Source organism: Lissotriton helveticus, chromosome 7 (genome assembly GCF_964261635.1).
Source record: "Lissotriton helveticus chromosome 7, aLisHel1.1, whole genome shotgun sequence".
NCBI lineage: Eukaryota > Metazoa > Chordata > Amphibia > Caudata > Salamandridae > Lissotriton > Lissotriton helveticus.
The window spans coordinates 78211165-78236423 of record NC_136068.1 but is presented as its reverse complement, the minus strand read 5'-3'; the positions used below and the strand labels follow the sequence as shown (position 1 = coordinate 78236423).

Genomic DNA, 25259 nt, shown 5'->3' with positions numbered 1-25259 from the left:
AATGTTCATTCCCATTAAGTTGATCAAATGGACCAAATGTATCCATCCCCACTTTAATCTATAGCGCCTCAGTGACCACCACTGGCGAAAGTGGAGCAACTGTGTGAGTATAGTCATTTCCTGCACAAAGTACACAGATCACACAATCTTTGACTATCGCCTCCACTTGGCTGTCCATTCCTGGCCACGGCTATGTTTCTATCACTCTATCTTGGCGAGAATACCGCTAATGTACCATTCATGCGCCAAATAAAAGATCTTTTCTCTCAAACGTATTAACTGCTGTTTTCAATAACATCCGCACTCAGGTGGAAGCAGGGCATACCACACTGCTGGTCCTACTTGACCTCACCGCAGCTATTGATACCCTATCCCCTCTGAGGCTGGTTGAACGTCTCAGAGAGATGGGGATCGGGGGCTCGGCCCTGGGGCTTCTGCCTTCCTTTCTCTGGGATCGGACACAGACCGTGAAACTTGGCCAATTCTATTCGGCCCCAAATCCCCTGTGGTGTGGAGTTCCACAGGGCTCCTCCTTGAGCCAACTCTTTTTAATATCTATGTGGCCCCGTTGGCTAAAGTGGCGAGATCATTTGGGTTGGAGGTGTTGTCCTATGCTGATGACACCCAAATAATGGTGTCCATCACTCACAGTATTAGGGATTCAGCCACTAATTTCAGAAACTGTATGCAGACAGTCTCCCCCTGGATGGTGGAAACTTTCATGAAACTGAACGGGGAGAAGACTGGAGTCTTGATCTTTGGCAGCAAACAGGACATCTGGTCCAATGAGTGGTGGCCGGACACGCTTGGGAGCTGCCCCTGTCCTGTACCCAATGGGAAAAATCTAGTGGTCATAGTGGACAATTGCCTCTCTATGAGCCTGCAGGTTAGTAGGACAGTTTCCACCTGCTTTGGGATAATCAGGATTCTCAGGAAAGTCTCCCACTTCCTGTCATTTGCCTCACGCAAACAGGCTGTTATTGCCTTGATAATGTCCAGATTGGACTATTGTAATGCCCTCTATTTGGGCATTAATAAAGGTTTGGTGCGACGGCTGCAGTTGGTGCAGAATGCTGCGGCCAGGCTGGTGATGGATCTTCCGAAATACCACTCTGTCTCTGCCTCTCTCATTTCGCTGAATTGGCTTCCTCTGGACCAAAGGATCTTTTTTAAAACCCTCTGCCTGACACATAATGCCTACTACGGCTTAGGCCCTGATGGTTTTACGGCAATATTTCAACGCTATGTCCCCACTAGACAGCTCAGATCTGCGAATACAAATCTTTTAACAGTGTTAAGGTTTAAAGAGGCGAAATGGGGAGGCAGAGCTTTTTCTACTGCTGCTGCCAAGCTGTGGAACACTCTCCCCGAAGACCTCACTGGCCAGGTGTCACATTCTCTCTTCCGTAAAGCCTTGAAGACCTGGCTTTTCACACAGATCTCACTCAGTCTGAGCATTTCACTTTGTCTGCACATTGGTTCCGCAATAAAGCCTTGACACCCTTGGGCAAAGTTAGCGCTCTAGAAGTTAAAATTTCATTCATTCATTCATTCACATTAATTCCCCATCATATAGATAACTCATCTTTAACCCTCAAAAATAATTTCGCTTGAGAAAAACCAAAATGACAACAAACACCATTACATCTCGAAACACTTCATCCTTTACCTTGTTCCCATTTAGTATTCTGTATTGCATCTTCTTGCACCCAGCTCATCAAATTTACATCTTCATCATAACAATCATTCTCAAAGGAATCTGTTGCACAATTCCACACATCTGATCCATACTAAACATGTAAATCACATTCCTCCAGAGCTTCCACCCAATGCTTAATACGTAGAGTAATTTTTTCACCACCCTTTAGTGAGAATATTTGTACCAGGGGGCCAGGCCTCAACAAATGGAAGACCCCCATAAAAATAATTTAAAATGCTGGATATCCCAAACAGATGCTAAAGCCACTCTCTTGATCACTGAATAGTACTTTCTGGCCCCATTAAGAAAACTTAATTCATCAATGTCTCTTAATGGGGCCATCGTTCTTCACCCTCAACTAACTTAGTCAAGACAGCACTTAGGCCTCTTAAACTCGCATTCATGGTTAAGATGGTATTCCTCTGCACATCAAAATGACCAAGAATAGGCATTTTTCCAATCCTTTTTGATGGAATTAAAAGCAGTTTCACAGTCTAGTGACCACACAAACTTGGAGCTCTTCCTGGCGAAAGATCATTACGGTAACACCACGCCGGAAAAATGGACAAAACTGCAATAAAATTCTACCAATCCCAAAAGTAATCTGACCCGATCTTTATCAAGAGGGACTATATACTGTTACCTCACAATAAAGGGTCTCATTGTGGTGATTATCACCGTCCACTGTACTACTCAATGAAATCTATCTCACATAGAAGTACACAGATGGAATAACAATAAAGGGGGAGTATAAAACCTGGAAGCATTGCTAAGTTAAGACGAGAACCCTCACTCACCCTCGAGTGACATGCGTCATCATTGGCTCCCCTCTTCACACTGGGACCGCAAGGCACTCAGTGCCGGATACAACTCCCCCATAGTAGAGGAGAGGGAGGGTTTTTTTGGTCATCCAAGCTAAGGTTTTGAGATGGGTAGAGTGCAAAATAAAGTATGTGAGTTAAAACTATCTCTTGGTGGGTGAAAATAATTTTTATCCTGGCACCCCCAATGGATAGGCTAAAACCAAGCTAAGTGAAATAGGGCTATAGATGTCCCCCCTATGTTATGATCTGGTCAACATGTTTCTGCCTATAAAGATCAAAAGGTTCTCAGCATTCATCAGGACCAAAATGTATGTCACTCTGCTTAAAGTATGTTAGAGAAAGTAATGAAAACCATACTTTTTACCCTTCGCAGAAGCGGCGGTTGAGACCGACAAGAGTTTAGATACCTGCCATGAAGGACTGATGAAGGTGATGCATAATTAGTAGTTCTAAAATTAATCACGTGGACCTTACTAAATGCCGGTACCACATACACACTCGATACCACAATCAACTAGATGCATTAAAAGTTATCTCAGAACCCTACCAAGATCATCACTATCTTTCCCACAGACCACAATGCCATCTTTAAAATAAAACACTTGAGAAACCCCTTCCAAAACTCTTTTCATGACAAGGTGGAAGGAAGCTGCTGCAGAGACTAACCCACAGGGCATGTGCTGAAACCACGAGCCGCCAGTGCTGTCACAAACATGTTAGGTGCCATAGGCATGCATAGGACCTGATGATAAGCATACAACAGGTCCAGAACAATGAAACATTTTAGCTTCAGATAAACTTCCTAAGGTCTCCAAAATATTTGGAAAGGTTTAGTGGTCAACCCATATGCATTACTAAGATCCCAGAGGTTGACACATTTTTTTGCGTTAACCTCCATCCTTAGCCATCAGAACAACAGGTGTAAGTCATTCTAAAGACTCAATTTCATCAATATCGTTCTTTAGCCACTTTGCCAGTTCATACTTTAACAGTCTCATTATAAATTTGGGAACCCTTCTCACTTTATGGACACGAGGTTTATCAGTACACATCAAAATTAGTTTGTGTTAAAACCCTTTCAATACGCCCAGTTCAAACTTAAATACAACAGAAAATTCACTACAAACGTTATCACATTCTCCCACATCAGCAACAATCTGGACTTGTTCTGGTGTGTTGGGACTGAGGATTAAGCCCATATATCTTAGGTGAGGCCAACTAAAAAGTATTACCTCGCTTGTTCACATAAACGTTACACACACTTTCTCTGTCTCAGAATTTGATTTTCATGACTGTACATCTCTGTTAAACTACCAAGCGTGCACATATCTGGCTCAGCAGTAGCAGCAACATAATATGTATTTCTAAAGCTCAAGTTCTGAGAATATTGGCGCTATATGAACTAGTTTCCATGGCACTCATTGCATCAACTCAGTAGGATGAAAGGCTTAGTAGAACAGCCTAGAAGAGAACTTGTGTGCTTGAGGTCAACAGAGATTATTGCAGTGGATGAATTCATTCACTGAGCCACCAGACCCGGTGAAGCTTCTCGACTGCAGATTCGAATTACATGGAGTATAATTTTCCCGCGTGCCTTCGGGTGGGAGGTCTTCTCTTGAACTTCAGTTCAAATTGTCTGCTAAACAGGGGCAACATAAGAGATCAGGGCAGCACAATGACTAGCTGAAATTGTCTCTGGCTCGATATACATCTAATTTTTTCTACTCCAAGCAAGAATCTAACCACTATGCGCCCCACCCGTATCCACATGTGGACAAGTAGAACATTTCTTTGCTCGCTTAGCATCTTTACCCACTTTATGCCATTAGAAAACAGGATCAAATCAATCAACTGCACATGAGTAAGCAGAAGTAGTAGCTTCTGGCTCTGCCATTAGAGAGTTCAGTTTGTTCTTTCTTCTGTGTGTACACTAACAGAAGCTTTTGCTGGTTTCTTAAGGACTACTTCGTAATCCTGCCACTAGGAGGCAGAGCCTGACCACCGAACAAGCAGAAGCAATTGTTACATTTTGTAACCAATGAGACTACCTCTTACAAGAGGGAAGGTTGGATTTTCACCTCCAAATGGAAAAGCCATTATAATTCTGGATTCATTTCATGGCAGAAAGGGTGTAAACTGGTCTTCCTTTTGTCCAAATACAGTTAGTTTAACAACAGGAAAGCGAAAAAGAGCGGTAATAGGAGAACTCAAGGATGTTGTAGTATAAGTCTTCAGAAGAAATGTGCTGATAAAAACAGGGCCCGGTCGCACAGAAGACCGAAGAATTACTGATGTAAAAGAAAAACAAAAAGTGTCAGGCTGTTTAGCTAGAACTTTGCAGGGCAGCTGAGTGACCAAGCAAAAGGTGGTTAGAAAGTCAGCTCCTCACGGGTCACCAAAAGTTTGCTGAGGGGTCCTTATATTTCATGCAGCCACTCTGCAAACATTTTGAACCAGAGCGCAGCAATACACATCTGAACCCGATGGTGAAAAAAACCAATCGAAGGATGGAGTCGATGCCCATGCGCACTATCTTCGAAAGGATGCCCATGCGCACTATCTTCGAAAGGAGGAGTCACCTACCTCATGACTGGAAAGACTTCTTCGAACAAAAACAAAGTGCAAACATCCGTACCCAACACGTGTGAGAATCTGCAGCTCTACATGCCAAGAACAGATGAATACCGTTAAGTAGCATTTTCCGTTCGAGGCATATGAGCTGCAGATCTCACACTTAGCATAGTCTATACAGCCATATCTCCCCTAGCGGTGGTCACCTGTATCTGTTGCAGTAATTTGGAAAAGAGTTTTGAGGACAGCTTGGCCTACAGCAGCTTGCTGCTTGGCTTGCACACCAACACAATAGTGTTTAGTGAAGGTGTGATTTGTAGACCATGTTGCTGCCTTACAGATGTCTTCTAGGGAAATGTTCCCTAAGAAAGCCATAAAGGCTCCTAGCTTGCGTGTGGGGTGGGCTCTAGTAGGAATTGTTTATGTGCTTTTTGCTAGCATATTTGGATACATTTTACAATCCACCTTGCAATACCAGCTTTAGAGATGGGATTGCCTTTATGTGGTGGAGAGAAAACTACAAACATAAATGCTTTAATTGCAGGCACTCTAAATAGTGACAAATGTGGTCTGTTTTGTAAGTATGCAGCAAGTGCTGCAAGATGTAGACGTATAGATAAGTATGCTAGATTACATCTTTGTAAGTGTAGTAGATAGCAAATTATATTCTGATGGAAGCATCCAGTGGATTGCTATGATTATTGGTGCAGTAAATGGCAAACCTTTTCCATTTTGCAGCATAGCAAGCTCTAGTAGTGGGTCGTCTGGCTTCTTTAATGATGTTCATACAGTCTGGTGGCAGGTTAAGGTAACCAAACTTTAAGACTTCAGGAGCCAGATCGCCAGATTCAGTTAACTTGGATCTGAATGTGTGATCTCTCCACGGTTCTGCGTTAACATGGATGGGGACAGGCACAGTCTTTGGTGTGGAAGTAGAGAGAGTTCTAGCAGCGTTGTGAACCACGGTTGGCGTGCCCATGTGGGAGCTACTAAGATTAGTTTGAGAGACTGTTGTCGGAGCTTGCGTACTACTAGTGGGAGTGGCGGAAAAGCGTACGCAAATCTGCCTGACCAGTTCATCCATATCGCATTGCCCATGGACAAAGGGTGTGGAAACCGGACAATGGATGTGGAAACCTGGCGGCAAAGGTTGGGCATTTTGCGCTGTTGTGTGTGGCGAACAGATCTATGTCTGGTTGGCCCCACTTGTGAAAAAATAGTAGAAGAACTTGTGGATGTAGCACCCATTTGTGAATCTATTGCGTCTGTTGACTTAACAGATCTGCTATCTGATTGTGAACTCCTGGAAGGTGTTCAGCTAGTAGATATATTTTTGTGGAATGGGCCCATCTCCAAATGTTCTGTGCAAGCTGGGACAGTTGCAGAAAATGTGTGCCCCTACTTGTTTCTGTATGTAGTACATGGCTGTCACGTTGTCCATCCGGATCAAGACAGCTTTGTTTTATATATGTACTATTTGTGGAACATGTTCGAGGAACGGACTGCCTTTGGACAAGTTTATGGTGTTCCACCACTGCAGAGAGCGATGTGTGCGGCTGTCCACCAACACCAGATCTGTAAGTTGTCCTTGAGCCTGATTCCACTGATGTGCTAGACATTCCTGTAATGGACGCATTTGAAGTCTTGCATATGGTACAATACAAATGCAAGATGCCATCATGCCTATTAGTTGCATGAACACTCTGGCTGGGAGAGAGTGTTGGTCTTGAAAATTTAGTGACTAAGGCTTGAATGCTTGCTATTTTGGCTGGACTGTGATAAGCTAGAGCTGTAGAGGTGTTTAATGTAGCCCCAAGATATTGGTGTATATGGGAGGGCTGGAGATTTGACTTTGGTGTAGTTGACAGTAAACCCCAAGTTGTGCAATGTTTGAATTGTCTGATGAGTGTGTTGGACACACTGATTGAATGACCTGGCTTTTATCAGACAGTCGTCTAGATATGGAAAGACATGGATTTGTTGTCTTCTGAGATGTGCTGCTACTACTGCAAGGCACTTTGTAAACACTCTTGGTGCAGTTGTTACCCCGAATGGAAGGACTTTGAACTGATAGTGTTGTCCGTCTAGAACAAACCTTAGATACTTCCTGTGGGAAGGACGTATGGGAATGTGGAAGTAGGCGTCTTTGAGATCTATTGCTGCAAGGAAATCGCCTTGTTGTATCAGTGGGAGCACTTGTTGTAAAGTGATCCAGTGAAAATAATCTGAGTGTATATATAGGTTGAGGGGCCTGGGATCGAGAATTGGTCTTAGTGTCTGGTCCGTCTTGGGTATTAGGAAGTACAGCGAATAAACCCCTGTTCCTTGATGTTGTAAGGGAACTATCTCTATTGCGTCTTTTTGAAGCAATGAGAGAACCCCTTGTTTTAGTAGCGTAAGAGGTTCTGTGGACATTGGACGCTGTCTGAGTGGCACATGTGGAGGGGTAGCTGTAAGTTCTAGGCAGTAACCATACTGGTTAATTTGTCTCACCCACCTGTCTGTTGTGATGGAATTCCAGACAGGTAGGAACTGTGCTAATCTCACTGTTTTGTGGTGGGGGAGGTACGATGGGTGTTGTTACCTCAACCTCTTCTTTTATTGCTGTTTTCTCTGTATCCGCCTCTAAAATATCATCTGTTGGGGGATGTTTGTGTATTGGCTTTCAAGGAAGATGAATTGTCTGCTCCCATTTGTTTAGAGGCTCCTCTGTAAAAGGAGCGAAGAAAGGAGCCTCGTGATTGTGGGGACTGTAAAGCTCCCACAGATTTGGCAGTCTCTGTGTCCTTTTTCATTTTTTCTAGTGCTGGGTCTACAGCGGGCCCAAAAAGCTGTTGTTGGTTTAATGGCTGGTTTAAGATAGTAGTCTGGACCTCTTGTTTAAAACCTGAGGTTAGCCATGCGTGGCGTCTAAGGAGGACACTAGTATTTATTGCTCGAGAGGCAGTGTCTGCTGCATCAAGTGCAGATTTGATTGATACATTTGAGATTAGCTTACCCTCTTGGATAAGATCATTTGCTTGTGCTTTATAGTGGTCAGGTAGATGCTGTAGTCGTGTTTCTAACTGATCGTAATGGGCCCTGTCATATCTTGCGAGCAGAGCTTGTGTGTTAGCTATGGGCCATGTATTGCTTGCTTGGGCAGCTATTCTTTTACCTGAAGAGTCTAATATTTTAGATTCTTTATCAGGAGGTGGCGCTTCTCCTGAGGTTTGGGGGGGGGGGTTAGCGCGCTTTCTAGCATTGGAAACGACCAGAGAATCTAAGGGTAGCGGTCCCTTAATATAGGCAGGATCTCCAGGGGCAGGCCTAGATTACTTTTCTATTCTGGGGTTTATAATCCTAGCACGTACAGGATCTTGAAACACTTCGGGGGCATGCTTAAGGACCCCTTTAATCATGGGTAATATTTGTACTGACTTTTGGGATTGTTCAAAAGTATCTAATAAAAAGTCCTCCTCAGCCTCATCTGAGTGCATTGTGACACCATGATGGATGGCAGCTCTATTGATTAAATGTCCAAACCTGATATTATTTTCAGGAGGAGATGGTTTTGACGGGTATGGTTGTGGATCTGGGATGTCCGGTACGTCTTGTGTGACCGGGTAATCCAAATCAGGTGGATCATTTGGGTAGATAAACGGGTCATTTGGGTCACCCCATGACATCATCATCATCATCGTTATGAGGAGGAGAATTTTGAGGTGTAATAGGTTTAGGAAGTGGAGGTGGGTTAGAAGGAAGTATAGGAGAAGAAGGGTGCATAGGCGATGTGGAAGAGTCCTTCTTCACAGGCACTGGAGAAGCAGGTGCTGTGTCGAACTTCCTCTTTCTATATGCTGCAGTGGTAACATGTCCTGTCTCTGGATCAATATAGATCTTTTTCTGCTTAGGATCAGGATGAAAAAGCTCCTCTTCTGGCGCCGATTTTTTCAGTTCCGAGCATGGTTGTTTGTCTTTGTCTTTAGCCCTAGGAGGCGTGATAGAGTCCTTTGGTGTAGGTTTTGGCTCCGAAGATCTTGGTTTCAGAGCCGAAGCTGGCTTCGTCGGTATGGAAGCGTTCGAAGCCGGCTTGTGTATGGGCGTGTTTGGGCCCGGTTTATCTTTCGAAGTCGACGGTTTCAGGGCGGGTTTCGAATCCAGGACTTCTTTCAGTTTCGGTGCTGGTGGGATCGGAACGTACGGTTTGCTCGGTCTCGAGCTACCGGAAGGCTTTTCGATTTTCTTCGGAGCCGGGCTCGAAGGCAGGGCTCCTGAAGTAAGTTTTTGGTCGCGACTGTGCCCAGAAGGCGGAGTGTTGACCATTGCCTTCGATTTCGGTGGGGGGGTTGGGGTAGGGGCAGTAGTAATCACAGGTTGACCCGGAGTGATGGAGTCATCGGAGTCATCTGCCTCAGATACGATTTCGAGATCTTCGAAATCTTCGAAATCTTCTGGGACATCTGGGCCCTCGTCGAAGATGTCCACCAGTTCCGGAGCTGATCTCTGCATGATGTGTCAGTGGGCCCTTCGATCTCCGATGGTCTTCTTCGATCGAAAGGATGCGCAGGCTGGACAGCTGGGCTCGTCGTGTTCAGGTGATAAGCACAGGTTACAGACCTTGTGATGGTCGCTGTGCGGAAACTTTGCTCCACACTGGGGGCATTCTTGAATGGCGTCCTTTCCATGATCTGTAGGCCTCATGGCGTGGATAGGCCCAACGGCCCGCGTCGGCGACCGGAATCGAGCCGATGAAGTCGAGTCGATGTTTAAAAAGTTATTTGGAAGAAATTAAGTACGTTTTTTCGCGTCAAACTACTTAGAAAGTAGATTTCGAACCGGAGCGGAAGAGTTTCATCCGTACCAAGTGGCGGAAAAAAACTATCTAAGGATGGAGTCGATGCCCATGCCCACTATCGTCCGAGGGAGGAGTCACCTATCTCGTGACTACAAAGACTTCTTCCAAGACGACAACAACATGCAATCATCCGAGCCCAACACCAGGTGGCGATCTAATGCTAAGTGTGAGATCTGCAGCTCATATGCCTTGTACACAACAGTTTATCTAGGCCAGCCCAAGCAGAAGCAGGTGTTGTTTACTTGGCTGCCTCCTGCTTTCCAGCAGTCTAGGTTTTTTTCTAAGCAGGAGAACAACCTTACTTAAGTGCCTTCCCACTTGGAGACCAGAGTTTAGACCTTTCCCTGACAGAGACAGACAGAAACATGTACTGACTTGTCTGATGACAGTACACACTTTCTACCACAAGAGCAGTTTCCCTGTGTGTCTCAGAAAGGACAAGCAAGCTGTCCAACGCTGTCAAAGTAGTATCTACCAAAACTTCTTCCAGGAAGAGGTTAGAATATTACATTTTACCATATACCCTTCTTCCTCTCAGAGTTTGAGCCCTTTTTGGGTGTGGTCTACCAAGGTGTCAGCAACTTGTCTATCCTGCAGGTTTTGGTGGAGCCTGTCCTTCCTCACATGAGGGGGGAGTGGGACACAGTGACAGCTTCTACATTCAAAGCACAGATGGTATACGTCAAAATAAACCCACCTCTGTCTTGTTCTTCTTGGGGGGCTTAGACCCCTCCCCTTTACTCTCTGAGGTGTCCTTCTGACGGTCGCGCTTGTTATTCTTGCAGGCAGAAGGGTCCTCAGGTCTCCCTTTCTGCAAGAGATGGAAAAAGGACAGAAAGATGTGAGTGGGAAGGTGATGAAGGGGGAGGAGTGTGCGAGGAAGAGCATGTTAATGGATCAAAGGACAACAGGCAGAAGAGAGAAAAGGAGTTTGGGGGCAGGAGACATGCAAAAGGCAGTTAGGCGTACAGACAACAATTACAGTTCAGAAATACACTGACAAGCGGTCACAAACTGAACTGCACAGTAGAATTACACTACAAAACTATGTTATACTCACTTACAAAAACATATTTTTAAAATCTACAGTTAGGTAAATTCTGATTTTACCTAACAACAGTACAAGCAAATAATATTTTATTTTCCACGCTGTAAACGCAAATGCTGATTTGACCTCTACATTGAGGCAAACTGTAATTTTAAAAACATGCACCGAAACAAAATGGTTTCTTACTTGTAGGAGTAGTTTTGCAGCTTCAACAATTTTCTGGATTCACATGCTGTTCATTATACCGACATCTAGTAGTTGGGTCTGGATTTTTCCAGTCTAATATTAGCCCTTCTTCTCTTTCTTTCTTTTTTGTTGTTGTTGTTGTTGTTGTGCGCCGACTATCTCACTATTTAGTTTGTAAACCAGCCTCTCCTGATGTCATACGCCCTCCCCAGAAGCTTCCATGCGCTGTCGCCATCTTCAGATTCTTTTATTTTCTTTTGTTCCCCCATCTTTTGGGGAGGTGGGTGTATCGCCTGTGAATCCATAAAATTCTTCAAGCTACAAAACTACCCCTACAGGTACGAAACCAATTTATTTTGCAGCAAGAATCTCTGCTGGATTCACATTTTGTGCATTGATTTTGTAGCAGTTTTTATTTTTGAGGAGGTTAGGTTGAAGATGAGCTTGAGTTAGTGAATAGATGTTTCAATACCTTTTGTCCCACTTGTGCTTCCTTGTTCATTTAAATGTCTATACAATAATGTTTTATGAATGTGTGCACCGAGGACTAAGTAGCCGCCATGCAAATATCCTGCAATGGTATGTTTGCTATAAAGGCTATTGTTGCTCCTTTTTGCGAGTAGAGTGTGCTTTTGGTTTGGTTTGTAGCTGTATACCCACAATTGTGTGACACATTTAGATCGTTTCAATAATACAGATAGATATTTCAATCATTTTAATCAATCAGTGGTTTGTAAAGCGCGCTACTCACCCGCAAGGGTGTCAAGGCGGACGGGGAGGGGGAGAGAGGGGTAGGGGTGGGAGGGGGGGGGGGGGAGGAGAGAGAGTTGCTGCTCCGGTCAGTCGAAGAGCCAGGTCTTGAGGTCCCTCCTGAACGTGTGCAAGGTTGGAGAGCGTCTGATGCTTACAGGGAGTGTATTCTATGTTATGGCTGCTGTGTAGGACAAGGCTATCCCGCCCGTTATGCATCTGTGGATGCAGGAGGCGTCTGCTAGGGCAAGGTCGGCGGAGCGGAAGTTCCTCTTGGGTGCATGGAAACATACTCGGTCGTTGAGGTATTTTGGGTCCGATGTTGTTGAGTGGAAGAGGTGTGGCGCAGCAGCCAGGGCGACTGACGCTGGGGATCACGGTTCGATCCCCAGCACCGGCGGAAGTGGTCTGCCCAGCACCATGTGACTCTGGGCAATAGCTTGCTTAATCTTCCTGACGGCCCCCAGCACCGGGAAACCTACGGGTAGCTGTGCGCTTTTCAAATACAGGATTATTATTATTATTTGTAGGCGTGGATAAGGAGTTTGTAGATGACCCTTTTCTCAATGGGGAGCCAGTGGAGGTCTTGCAGGTGTTGGGTCAAATGTTCGTGGCGCATTGTCCCTAGGATGAGCCTGGCGGCAGAGTTTTGGATGGTTTGGAGCGTGCTTAGAAGGGTTTTGTTGATTCCGGCGTAGAGGGCGGTGCCGTAGTCAAGTCTGCAGGTGATGAGTGCGTGGGTGACGGTCTTTCTACAGTCGGGGAGGGGGGGATCCATTTGAAGGTCTTTCGGCCATGCTGTTATCTGCAAATTACACAAATAGCGGCTCTGCTTTCCAGATTGTTTTTTTTCTTCTCCATATAGTACGATTGCACTTCTTGCATCCAGTGTGTGTTAAGCTCTTTCCGCTTGGTCCTTAGAAAAACTTTTTAATTTATTGGTTTATGTAGAAATTCATTACCTTGGGTAGGAATTGTGGATCTGTCTTCATGACTATTCTGGTCCTGTGTATTTGCAACTATGGCTCTTTTGTATTGGGAGTACCTGTAATTCAATTACTCGGCGAAGAAATGTAATTGCAGTAAGGAACGCGGTCTACAAAGTGATCATTTTTAGAAAGGGCTTGAGTAAAGGTTAAAAGGTTTTCCTGATTAGCTATGTGAATACCAGTTTTACGTTCCATGTAGGGGCAGCCACCCTTCTAGGTGGTGCTATCCGTTTTATAGGTGCTTTGAAGAAACTCTTACCTATATGACCTCTTATGTATGCCACTATTAATGCTAAATGTACCTTTAGTGAGGCATTCATTAGTTAGACATCTAGTAGGGGTGTAAGGTACTTTAGGCCTGCAGCCTCCTTAGTATTTTCCTTTAAATAGGACGAGGTTTTGTCACCATCTTGAGTATCTTTCCCATTTTAGCTATGTAGCACTTTCTTGTTGTTGCCGTTCTTTCTTCTCTGAGAATCGCCATTGTGTTTTCTGGTAGACTAAGATGTCCAAACTCGAAGTCTTCACGAGCCATGCTGCTAAACTCAAAGTTTCTAGTTCTGGATGGAGAACTCTCCCCCCTTGTATAGATAGCAGGTCTTGTTGCCTTGGTAATCTCTGAATCAATCTAAACGGAATGTTGTTTTGCGCTAATTCTATTAGGTCCGAGAACCAAGTTTGACTCGCCCATTGTGGGGCAATGAGAATTAGCTTCATTTTGGACTGTTTGCATTTGTTGATTACCTAGTATAACAGAATATGGGTGAAACGGTGTTAGCAAATGTTTTACGGTCCTGCCTATACACTGCATTCGCTAGGGCGTGGTAGTATGGTTGTCTGGACACAACGAATTGGCATTTTGCGTTCTCTGGAGTTGCGAATAGATCTATTTCTGATGTTCTCTTGATGCACAAGTTACTACTTGTGTAACGATATATCTGTAAGAGACATTAGTTAGTATTAGATTCCTTACCTTAGAATATCCCCAGGCGTCGGACTGGATCCGGAAATTTTTGCGTAGCAGTACCCTTGCGCGTCGGTAGGCGTCGTCTGCGGCACCGTGTCCGTCGTCGGCGTCGTGGGCGCCGTGATGACGTCGTCGAAGTACTTAGACGCCGCCTCCGCGTGCTGACGTCAGTTCTTAGACACAGCTTTTCCGCGCCAGAAACGCAGAGCCATGTTAAAAACCAACACTGGTGCCATTGAAACTAGGGCCCTGAAGGGGACAACCCTAACCCTAGATATTGGTTCGCAGAACGGGGAGGATGGGTGGGTCGGTAAGGAATCTAATACTAACTAATGTCTCTTACAGATATATCGTTACACAAGTAGTAACTTGTGCATCTGAAAGAGACACGTTAGTATTAGATTCCTTACCTTAGAATAGATACCCCAGCAATACCAACCCCGGTGGTGGGTCTGCGAACCAATAATCACACCAGAAAGTCCTGGAGGACGGAACGGCCAAAGAAGCCATCCCTCCGGACTTGACTGTCCAGGCAGTAGTGTCTCGCAAACGTGTGCAGCGATGCCCACGTAGCTGCCTGACAGATGTCTTGTAAGGGCACACCCCTGCCCAGGGCAGTGGTGGTCGCCGTCGCTCGGGTAGAATGAGCCCGCAGTTCAACCGGGGGCTCCTTCCTAGCCAAGGAGTAGCATGCCTGGATACACAGGATGATCCACCGGGAGATGGTCCTCTTGTGCACCGCTTTCCCCTTCTTAGCGCCCACGTAACCAACAAAGAGTTGGTCATCCACCCGGAACTGGCGTGTGCGATCCAAATAGAATGAGAGCGCACGTTTTGGGTCTAGACGGTGGAGCCGCTCTTCCTCTTTAGAGGGATGCGGTGGCGGGAAGAAGGTAGGCAAGGTGATGGACTGCCCGATGTGAAAGGCCGTGACAACCTTGGGCAGGAAAGAAGGTTTGGTACGAAGCACCACTTTGTCCGGATGGACAGAAAGGAAAGGTGGAGTACAAGAAAGAGCCTGGAGCTCACTCACTCTCCTGGCAGAGGTGATGGCAACCAGGAAAGCAGTCTTCAAAGTCAGAAGGCGAAGAGGACAGTTGTGAAGTGGCTCAAAGGGAGCGCACATCAGGAATGTTAAAACCAGGTTCAAGTCCCACTGAGGCATCACAAACGGAACAGGAGGAAACGTGTGAGTGATCCCCTTAAGAAATCTGTTAACAATAGGGGACTTGAACAAAGAAGGCTGATCAGGTAGCCTGAGAAAGGCTGAAAGGGCAGAAAGGTAGCCCTTGATAGTGCCCAGAGCAGAGCCCTGCTGGGCAAGAGAAAGAAGGAAGAGAAGAACCTCAGAAAGAGGGGCAGAAAGTGGATCCACAGCCTTTGCTGTGCACCATGCCACAAATCTGTTCCACCTGCAGGCGTATACCGACTTCGTGGAGGGACGCCTGGCTGCCAGAATGATGTTACAGACTTCAGGAGGCAAGTCAAATGGCCTCAACTGTCGCCGCTCAATCTCCAAGCATGGAGGTGGAGACTGGACAGGTTCGGGTGGAGGACCGTCCCCTGCTGCCGCGACAGAAGGTCCTCCTGAAGAGGCAGACGAACCGGGGGATCGACTGACATACTGAGTAGCTCTGGATACCAGTACCTTCTCGCCCAGTCCGGAGCCACAAGGATGACTTGGGCCCGGTCGCGCTTGATCTTCTTCAGCACTCTGGGCAGAAGTGGTATAGTCGGAAAGGCGTACAACAGACCGCAACTCCACTCGCGACGAAAAGCGTCCCCGAGCGAGTGCCGCCTTGGAAATTCCAACGCGCAGAACTGATGACATTGCGCGTTCTCTTCGGTGGCGAATAGATCTAACCAAGGCTCTCCCCATCGCTGAAAGAGGCCTTGCGCCACGTCCGAGTTCAGACGCCATTCGTAATCCATCATGCACCGACGGCTGAGCTCGTCCGCCCTGGCGTTCAGAGAACCTGCCAGGTGTTGAGCCACCAGGGTCACGCCCTGGCGTTCCAGCCATTGCCTAAGGCGAAGAGCCTCTTGACAAAGGATCCACGACCCCACCCCGCCTTGTTTGTTGCAGTACCACATGGCGGTGGTGTTGTCCTTGAACACCTGCACTACACTCCCCCGGACAGAGGGGAGGAATGCCTTCAGCGCTAGACGAATCGCCCTGAGCTCCAACAGGTTGATGTGGAGCCGGGTCTCCGCCGGAGACCAGAGGCCTCTGATCTCCGCCTCTCCCATGTGGCCTCCCCAGCCCTGGAGGGACGCGTCCGTCACAACTACGTGCTCCGGTTGGGGAAGGGAGAGGGATCTGCCGCTGACCCAATCGCGGTCCGTAAGCCACCACTGCAGCTGTATCGCAGTGCCCTCCGAGATCAGGACGTGGTCGGTCAGGTTGCCCTGATGCTGGGCCCACTGAAACTTCAGGTCCCACTGCAGAGCCCGCATCCGCTACCTGGCGTGATGCACCAGTAGGATGCAGGAGGCCATCAGCCCCAGAAGCCGCAGCGTCAACCTGACCGAAACCCGGGATAACGGCTGAAAGATGGGAATCAGAGCCTGAATATCCCGGACCCGCTGTTCGGGCGGATAAACCCGAAACCGCGCCGAGTCCAGAACCGCTCCGATAAAGAGGAGCTTCTGAGAGGGACACAGGTGTGACTTCGGCACATTGATGGAAAACCCCAGCTGGTGCAGGAGGTCCGCCGTCGTCTGGAGGTGGCTGACGACTGTCTGGGGCGAGCCCGCCTTCAACAACCAGTCGTCGAGGTAGGGGAAGACTGAAACCCCTAACCTGCGCAGATGAGCTGCGACCACCGCCATCACCTTCGTGAACACCCGTGGGGCGCTGGTAAGGCCGAAGGGGAGCACTGTAAACTGAAAGTGCTCGTGGCCCACCATGAACCGCAGGTAGCGCCGGTGGGCAGGCAGGACGGGGATATGAAAGTAAGCGTCCTGCAAGTCCAACGCTACCATCCAGTCTCCTGGGTCCAGGGCAGCCAGGACCTGAGCCAGTGTCAGCATCTTGAACTTCTCCTTCCGGAGGAAGCCGTTGACGTTCCGTAGGTCCAAGATAGGGCGTAGGCCCCCTTTGCCCTTCTTGGGTACCAGAAAGTAGTGGGAGTAGCAACCACACCCTACATCTGGCCCAGGAACGCGCTCGATGGCCCCCTTGGCCAAGAGGGCCGTAACTTCCTCCTGCAGAAGTCGCAAGTGATCCCCCGATACACGGTGGTTCTGCGGTGGCAATGCTGGAGGAGTCGCCTCGAAGGGGAGGGAGTAGCCCCTTCGGACGATTTGCAGCACCCACCTGTCCGACGTGACAGTGCGCCAGTGAAGGTGGTGATGGCGAACCCTGCCTCCCACTGGCGTCACATGGGCCTGGAAGCACGGACTAGGAGGGTTTAGAGGCGGATGCTGCGGGGGAAGGTGTGGACTGACCTCGCCGCTGCCCCCGACCACCTGGACGGCGGTTCCCACGGCCGCCACCGCGTTGGGTATTGCCCTGCGGTGCGTGGCTGGCGGCACGTGTGGGCGCACCCCTCCCGTGGCCACGAAAGGAGTGATAGGCAGCCGATTGCTGGCGCTGGCCCGAGAGGCCTAAGGACTTGGCCGTAGCCCTGGAGTCCTTAAAACGCTCAAGCGCATGGTCTGCCTTGTCGCCAAAGAGGCGACGGCCATCGAACGGCATGTCCATAAGAGTGTTCTGGACATCTGCCGAGAAGTTGGCGGACCTCAGCCAGGCGTGGCGTCTGACCGCCACCGTCGTTGCCATCGCTCTACCCAGCGAGTCAGTGGTATCCAGCCCACACCGGATGGAATATTTGGCTGCATCCCGGCCCTCCACAAGGGCTTGGCCGAGTTTGGCCCGTACCTCCAACGGACACTCTGGCAGCACTTCCGCGACCTTATCCCACACAGAGTGGGTGTAACGTCCCAAGAGGCAGACGGTGTTAGAAGACCGCAGGCCGAGGCTAATTGATGAGAAGATCTTCTTCCCATACTGGTCATACCTCTTGGATTCCCGGTCCGGGGGAGCGGCCGGGAATGCGGTCTGGGAATTGGAGGCCTGGATGACCAGGCTCTCGGGGGTAGGGTGGGAGGACAAGAAACATGGGTCGCCCGGGGCTGGGCGGTGGCGTCTGGCCACGTTTCTATCTACGGGCGAACCCGTAGCGGGCTTGGACCAAGTGCCCAGCAGAACGTCGGTCAAGGCCTCATTAAAAGGCAGCAGAGGCTCGGCCGAGCTTGACTGCGGTTTAAGGACCTCAGTGAGAAGGTAAGTCCTCACGGCCGCGACGGGGAGCTCAAGGCCCAAGGCCTTGGCAGCCCTCATCAGCACCACACTATAAGTAGCCCCCTCCTCCGATGCCACGGAAGGAGGGGAGACAACCAGTGTCTGGAGAGGTGTCCAGGCCACTGGCCTCCCCAAGGTCTCCTGTCCAGTCCTCATGAGACTGACACTCCCTGGTCAGAGGGTCCTCAGACCCCTCCCAGTCCTCTTCATCACCCATCTCCTGAAATTCAGGGTTCTCAACCAATGGGGCCTGCTCGTAGAGAGAGAACTCTCCAACCGGCGTCTGGAGCGGCGCCCACCGGGGCCGTCCCGACGCCGGAACAGGAACGAAGGTGGAACAGGAACGAAGGTGGAACCGGGGACGGCGCCGCCCGAGGCCGGCGCAGGAGGCGACACCTGAGGGTCCGACGCCGGGGAGGTCGTCAGATCCACCGGCGACGAACCAGATCCCGAAGGAGGACCAGCGGCATCCTGCGGCGCCGGGCCCGAAGGCGCCGGCGGCCGCGGAACAACTGGACCCCTCGGCGCCGGGCCCGAAGGCACCGGCGGCGTCGGGATAACGGGGACCTGCGGCGCCGGGCCCGAAGGCGTCGGCGGCGTTGGGGCCAAAGCACCCGACGGCGTCGGGGCCGGAGCCGCCAACCCGCTTCGGGCCCAGACGGGTCCGCTGGGCCCGAAGGCGCCGCGGAGCCCGTCGGAGGAGAGAGTTTCCTCATGGCCATGAGGAAGCGCTCGACCTCCTCCGGCGTCGCGTTCAGCCCAGGGACCGGAGGGTGTGGAGCTGCACGAGGCGCCCGCGACTCCGTCGGAGCCGCGTGGGCGGTGTCACCCGAACCCCCGGCCGCATCGCGCGAGCGTCGGGGGGAGTCCGAGGAGCGATGACGCCGCTTGGACTTCTTGTGCCTCTTACCTGACGACGACTTCGACCCGGAGGAGTGCGGCCTACTCTCGGAGCTGTGATGGCTCCGAGCCCGTGACCTGTCCCTCAACCTCCCATGGGATCGGGACCTCTCACGGCGCGGGGCCGACTGCCGGAGTTCGAGGCGCCTACGGGACCGCTCCCGCCTGGCTTTCGAAGAGAGGGCCCGGCAGTCGGAGCAGGCCTTGTCGTCGTGGTCGATGCCCAAACACGACAAACAGACGCGGTGAGGATCCGTGACCGACATCAGCCGGTCGCAATCGTCACAAGGTTTGAAGCCGGGCATCCCTAATGGCACCGTGTCGGAGTCGAGAGACTCGAAATAAGATCAAAAAGGATCAAAAAAGTTAGTCAAAAAGTGACTAGGGTTACTGCTTTTTCCAGATCTGCGCTTGCTGGTGCGGAAAAAAGAAGAACTGACGTCAGCACGCGGAGGCGGTGTCTAAGTACTCCGACGACGTCAACACGGCGCACACGACGCCGACGACGGACGCGGAGCCGCAGACGACGCCTACCGACGCGCAAGGGTACTGCTACGCAAAAATTTCCGGATCCAGTCTGACGCCTGGGGATATTCTAAGGTAAGGAATCTAATACTAACGTGTCTCTTTCAGATATGTTGTACAGCTTCCTGTTCCGTCCATATTCCTCTGATGTGAAGTCTGCAGATATGAGCTCCCCAACCCATATGTGAGGTACCAGTGGTGATAGTCATTGTGGGAGTTGGGTATGTAAATGGTATAACCGGTCTTAAATGTGATCTGCCCGGAGCCAAACGCCTCTTTCCAACACATGTTTTGGGATTGTCCAACGCTTCAAATCTATCGGGACAAAATTCATACCGCCCTCCGGAAAGTCATGGGGCTTCCAGACCTACACACCTGGGAGGCCAGCGCTCTCGGCATTTGCAAGCATCGCAAGAGTATGAAAGTGGAGATGCGCCTTGCGCCCTTAGTGATTCTACTGACCAAGCGGTGCATAACTATGCACTGGAAGGCACAGGGGAGTCTCCCTCTAGTGGCATGGGTGGGAGCAGTTAAGAAATGGTGCGCAGCAGAGGAAGAGGTACTCCGATCAGAAAAAGTTAACGGAGCCCGTAAACATCCTAGATCTATGTCATGGGCCATGCTACTTCATTCCTTCGTACAGGAAACATAGACGGCGCCGGAGTCCCCGGCTACCCGTTCCCCGGTGGTGCACACAACCCCTGTGGCAATTCAGGGTAATTCTTAGAGGGGTTATGAGCTGGTTGGGTCGTGACTGACAACCGTGAGTGGGCCATAGATGCTATACTTAATGCTCGCCCCTCCAAACTCTCCCCCCTCCACCTGCGCATCCCTAGCTAGACACCATGCCATAATGCAATACCCGGGTGGCCAACACCCAGCGGAGCAAAGTACGACACAGTGTATCCCAGTTCTACCTCCCTCGTTCGCTCCAGTTTCTGTCATTACTAGCGCATAACAGCTCCTAACACACTGGGCTAATAATGAGAGTGCACATCACATCTCAGTACAAAACACAGACTACCTGGCATGAATGCCGATATCGCCTCACCACTCGTCACACAGTCCTATCCAATTTCATGTTCAGGTATAAAAGGAATGTAATAAATCTTTTGTGTATTAATGTCACTGACACTGATGTGATGTACTTAATCAAAGAAAATGCCAATAAAAATGATTTTGTAGAAAAAAAGGAGGTCAAATGTGACCATGCCATCCCTTCCTGTACTCTTTGTATGATAACCACTAGATCTTCCCAACTCAATATGGCTTGCGAGCAGTAGCTTTGAACCCATTTCTGAATTGGTCTCCTCTATGTAACAGTGAATATGGAATTAGAGGGAAGCAGGAGGCCATCTTCCCCGTATTTTCCCCACCATCCTCACTGTCAGACACTGCCACTTCTGGTAGAGGCGAGTTTCTTGAAGTATTGTTACTATCCTTTTCTTGCAAGGAAAGCCTTTGTTTGTAATTCCTGCTCCCCAAAAATAATTATTCTTGTTCCGGCAATTACTTTTCTCTGTATATCGAAAACCACAGGCGGAAAAGTGTTGATATGACCTTGATTTTTCTCTCTCTTGCATTTGTTTAGAGAGTTAGCTTATACCAGCCAGATGTCTAAATAAGGATATATGCGTATTCCTTGCCTTCTTAAGTGTGCTGCCACTGTCGCTCGGCACTTTGTAAACTCCGTTGATGCAGATTTTAAACTGAAGGACAGTACTTTGAATTGATAGGGTGTCTTGTTCACCACAAAACACAAATGTTGTGTCCGTGCTTCATTGGGCTGAGTAAGTAAGAACACCATATAGTCCCCTTGTTTTAGCTGAGGTATGACATCTTGCGCAAAGTTGCCATCTTGAATTCTTGGGTCTTTATGAACTTGTTTATAAAGTGGACGTCCAGTACAGGACGTAGTGTTCAGTCCTGCTTTGGAATTTGAAAATATGTTCAGTAGTTTCCCTGATAAACAAGTTACTTACCTTCAGTAACGCCTTAGCTGGTAGAGACTCTATTTGTTGCAGATTCCTTTCCTTAGAATTATTCCCAGGCGTCAGACTGGGTCCAAATATTTTTTGTGAGCAGTACCCCTGTAAACCAGTATGTGATGCTGTTCAGATCCGCGTGGCATCGTTGGCATCCACGCCAGAAGTGACGTTTGCGGTGCCTGTATAAGTGCCACCCAGGTACGCTTAAGTCAATTATTTTTCACAACTTTCTACGTCAGAAGCTTGGAGCCACTAACCGTTGGTTTGGAGAACTAGGGCCCTGAAAGCCCTGACCCTAGAAATCAGTTTGCAGAGCGGGGATGATGGGTGGGTTGGTAAGGAATCTGCAGCTAGATAGAGTCTCTAGAAGATAAAGCATTACCAGAGATAAGTAACTTGTTCATCTGAAAGAAACTTCTAGGCGCTGATTTCTTACCTTAAAATAGATACCCAAGCAATACCTCCCTGGAGGTGGGTCTGCGAACAAATTCCACACAAGGAAGTCCTGCAGGACCGAAAGGGCAATGTGCCCATCCCAACGGACCGGACTGTCCAGACACTATTATTCAGTAAACGTGGGCAGGGAAGCCCACGTTACTGCCTAGCAGATGTCCAGGACTGGAACTCAGCCGAGCTAACGTAGTAGTGGCAGCTTTAGTTCTGGTGAAAAAAGTATGCATACCCTCAGTGGGTTGCTTTTTAGCCAATGCATAGCAGATTTTGATACAGAGTAAGATCCATTGTGAGATGGTCCTCTTCTGCACTGCCTATACTTTCTTCGCTCCAACATACCCCACGAAGAGTTGGTCGTCCACCAGGAACTCTTTCATGCAGTCAAGGTAGAACGACAACGCTCTATTTGGGTTACGATGGTGATGATGCTCCTCTTCCTTGGGGGGATAAGGTGGGGCATAAAAGGTAGGCAGAGTGATGGTTTGGCCTCCATGAAATGGAGCGACCACTGTCTGAAGAAAAAAAGCTCATATATGAAGCAGAAGTTTGTCTGGCTAGATATTAAGATAAGGAGGCTTGCATGACAAGGCCTGAAGCTCACTGACCCTCCAGATGTTATGGCCCCAAGGAAGGCCGTCTTGATGGTTAACCCCTTCCATGCTGATGACGAACCCCAGCCGTCGTGCACTACGGTGCTCGTGTGCTGATGACGGCTGGGGTTCGTCACGGCCCGCCCTGTTCGTTTGTGTACAGCACAGCAGGGGAATCGCGGCCGCATGGAAGGGGTTAAGAGTCTGAGAAGACAGTTATGCAAGGGCTCAAACAGAGCACACGTCAGTAATGTCAGGGTCAGATTAAGGTCCCACTGAGGCATAACGAAAGGAGTGGAAGGAAATTTACGCTGCAAACCTTTAAAAAACCTATGTACAATAGAGGATTGGAAAAGGGAAGGTTGGTCAGGCAACCGAAGAAAAGCAGAGATTGCAGAAAGATATCCCTTAACAGTGCCCAGAGCACAGCCCTGCTGGGCAAGGGAAAGAACGAACAGCAAAACCTGAGAAAGGGGGGAAAGAAAGGAGATCATTGTGTCTTTCTGTGCACCATGTCACAAATTCTGCCCAAGGGCAGGCGTAAACCTCTTGGTAGGGGGACGCATGGCTGCCAAGATAATGTTACTGACTTCAGGCGGAAGGTCGAAAACGGTCAACTGTCGCCGCTCAATGGACCACTGACACGTTTGAGTGGAGAACCCTCCCCAGCTGCTGATGCAGAAGATCATTCCGAAAGGGCAGCCTGATCAGAGGACCGATGGCCAGGCTCAACAGCTTGGGATGCCAGTCTCTCTGTGGCCGATCTGAGACCACGAGGATGACTTCGGCTCGGTTGTCCCTGATCTTCTTGAGAACTCTGGGCAGGATTGTTATGGGCAGAAAGGCGTCCATGTCAGAGAGATTCCCTTGATGCTGCGCCCACTGGAACTTCAGGTCCCACTGCAGAGGCCACATATGCCAACGTGCAGGTGTCACAAGCAAGATGCAGGAGGCCATGAGGCCCAGCAGCCTCAGAGTCAGAGTCAGTCTCACCGAAACCCAGGATAGAGGCTGAAGTATCGGCATCTTAGCCCAGATATCCTCGACTTGCCTTTCAGGATAGGCCTAAAGCTGCACCATGTCTAGAACAGCTGCCCTGGAAGGAAGCGCCTGAGTGTGACTTTGGCACATTGATAGTGAACTCCAATGAATGCAGGAGGTTAGCCATAATCTATAGGCGGGAGATGACAGCTCGTGGCGAGCCTGCTTTCAACGGCCAATTGTTGAGATAGGGGAAGACTGGTACCCCTGATCTCCGCAGATGAGCTGCAACCACCACCATCACCTTGGTGAACACCTGAGGGGCACTGGTAAGGCCAAAAGGGAGTACAGAGAACTGAAAATGCTCATGGCCCACCGAAAAACGTAGATGTTTGATGCTGCCAATGTTGCGAGGGTGCGTGTGCTTGGCTTGCGCCCTGAAACCCATTATGTGAAGTTGTGCTTGAGAAACTTCTTCTGCCTGACGCTCTTCGGACGTCAATGGTATGTTTGCTCTTTTCCTGGCTGTAGTAGCAATGATGGAGTCAGCAAGGGCAGTTTATTTTATACATAGAGGGTCTTTGGAAGAGTGGCTGTACTTTTTCTCTGCTCTCTGTGCTACTGCCCTGTAAGTTGCAGGTTCCTTAACACCTTGCCTGCTAAGGCAATTCCCGCTGGGTGCTGAAAGTCCTAAAAGCTTATTGTTCATGACAAGGTCAGCTCGTCAAAAGCACAGGTCCAGTAAACTGCATGACGAGCTGACCTTGTCATTAGCATAGAAGGGGTTAAAGGCTTTTCTACCTTGATACACAATGCTTAGTAGCATTGGTAGGAACTGGTTTCTAGTTTGAGAAGGCAGCAATGTCTCCAGGAGGAAGCACAATTGTGTTTTCTCCTCCTTTAGTTGCATTCCACATTTATCAGCAGCTTTTGTTTATTAGAAGTCCATACATTGCAATATCATTCGGAGGTGAATACCTCGATGGATAAGCGTCAATCCCCTCCTTGGGGGAGTCCGTTAGCGTCTTGCCACTGAGTCTCCATATATTATGATCCTTCCATCTGATGAAACATACCCATCGCCATGTTATCAGGATCATATTCATCAAAGAAGTATTCCTGTTTTTCTTCCTCCTCCTGTGGCTCTGGTGTCATAGCAGGTTTATATTATTCTACGTCTTTGTCAGTTGGCTCTTATCATGGAATTTTTTGGAGGGATCCGAAATTCTCGAACGGGTTCACCAAACTCCCTTTTTTTCTCCAAAATCGCACCAATTTCGGCTTTGAGGTGTCTCTACTTCCACTTGATTTCGGCGGATCGGTCTTTGACATTGTAGTCTATTTACTCTTTGACGTCGAGGCTTCCTTCACCAGGATATCATTCATCCCTTTTTTTGGCACCTCCGACCTCGTTCATCTTTCAACATCAAAACCCCTCGACTTCGATTGTCTTTCGACATCATCTTTTCGGGCGTTTCCCAAGTAAGACATACGGGAAGTTTGCTATTTTACGCAGCTTCATAGTCATGATAATATAAAAACATTCTGTCTTAAAAGATAAGAGTTAAGGACTAATTGGGTTGTCCGGGTATTTAAATAATCAGGGACTGGTCATTTTAACTAGCTCCAGCTTAATCATAATCAT

The 25259-nt window shown here is 48.7% G+C and overlaps 1 protein-coding gene across 6 annotated transcripts in view; it reads right to left on the bottom strand.

Annotated features, from left to right (window-relative positions):
* Window positions 1–25259, bottom strand: part of ATN1 (atrophin 1) — a 200559-nt gene that overhangs the window by 70337 nt on the left and 104963 nt on the right. For all 6 annotated transcript variants that reach the window (XR_013598479.1, XR_013598477.1, XR_013598476.1 and 3 more), the window contains one exon: window positions 10629–10742. Coding sequence is in view for 2 of the 6 variants with exons in the window: in XM_078651530.1 (XP_078507656.1) it covers window positions 10629–10742 (114 nt within the window). In the remaining 4 variants the exon portion in view is untranslated. The remainder of the gene's footprint in view (window positions 1–10628; window positions 10743–25259) is intronic.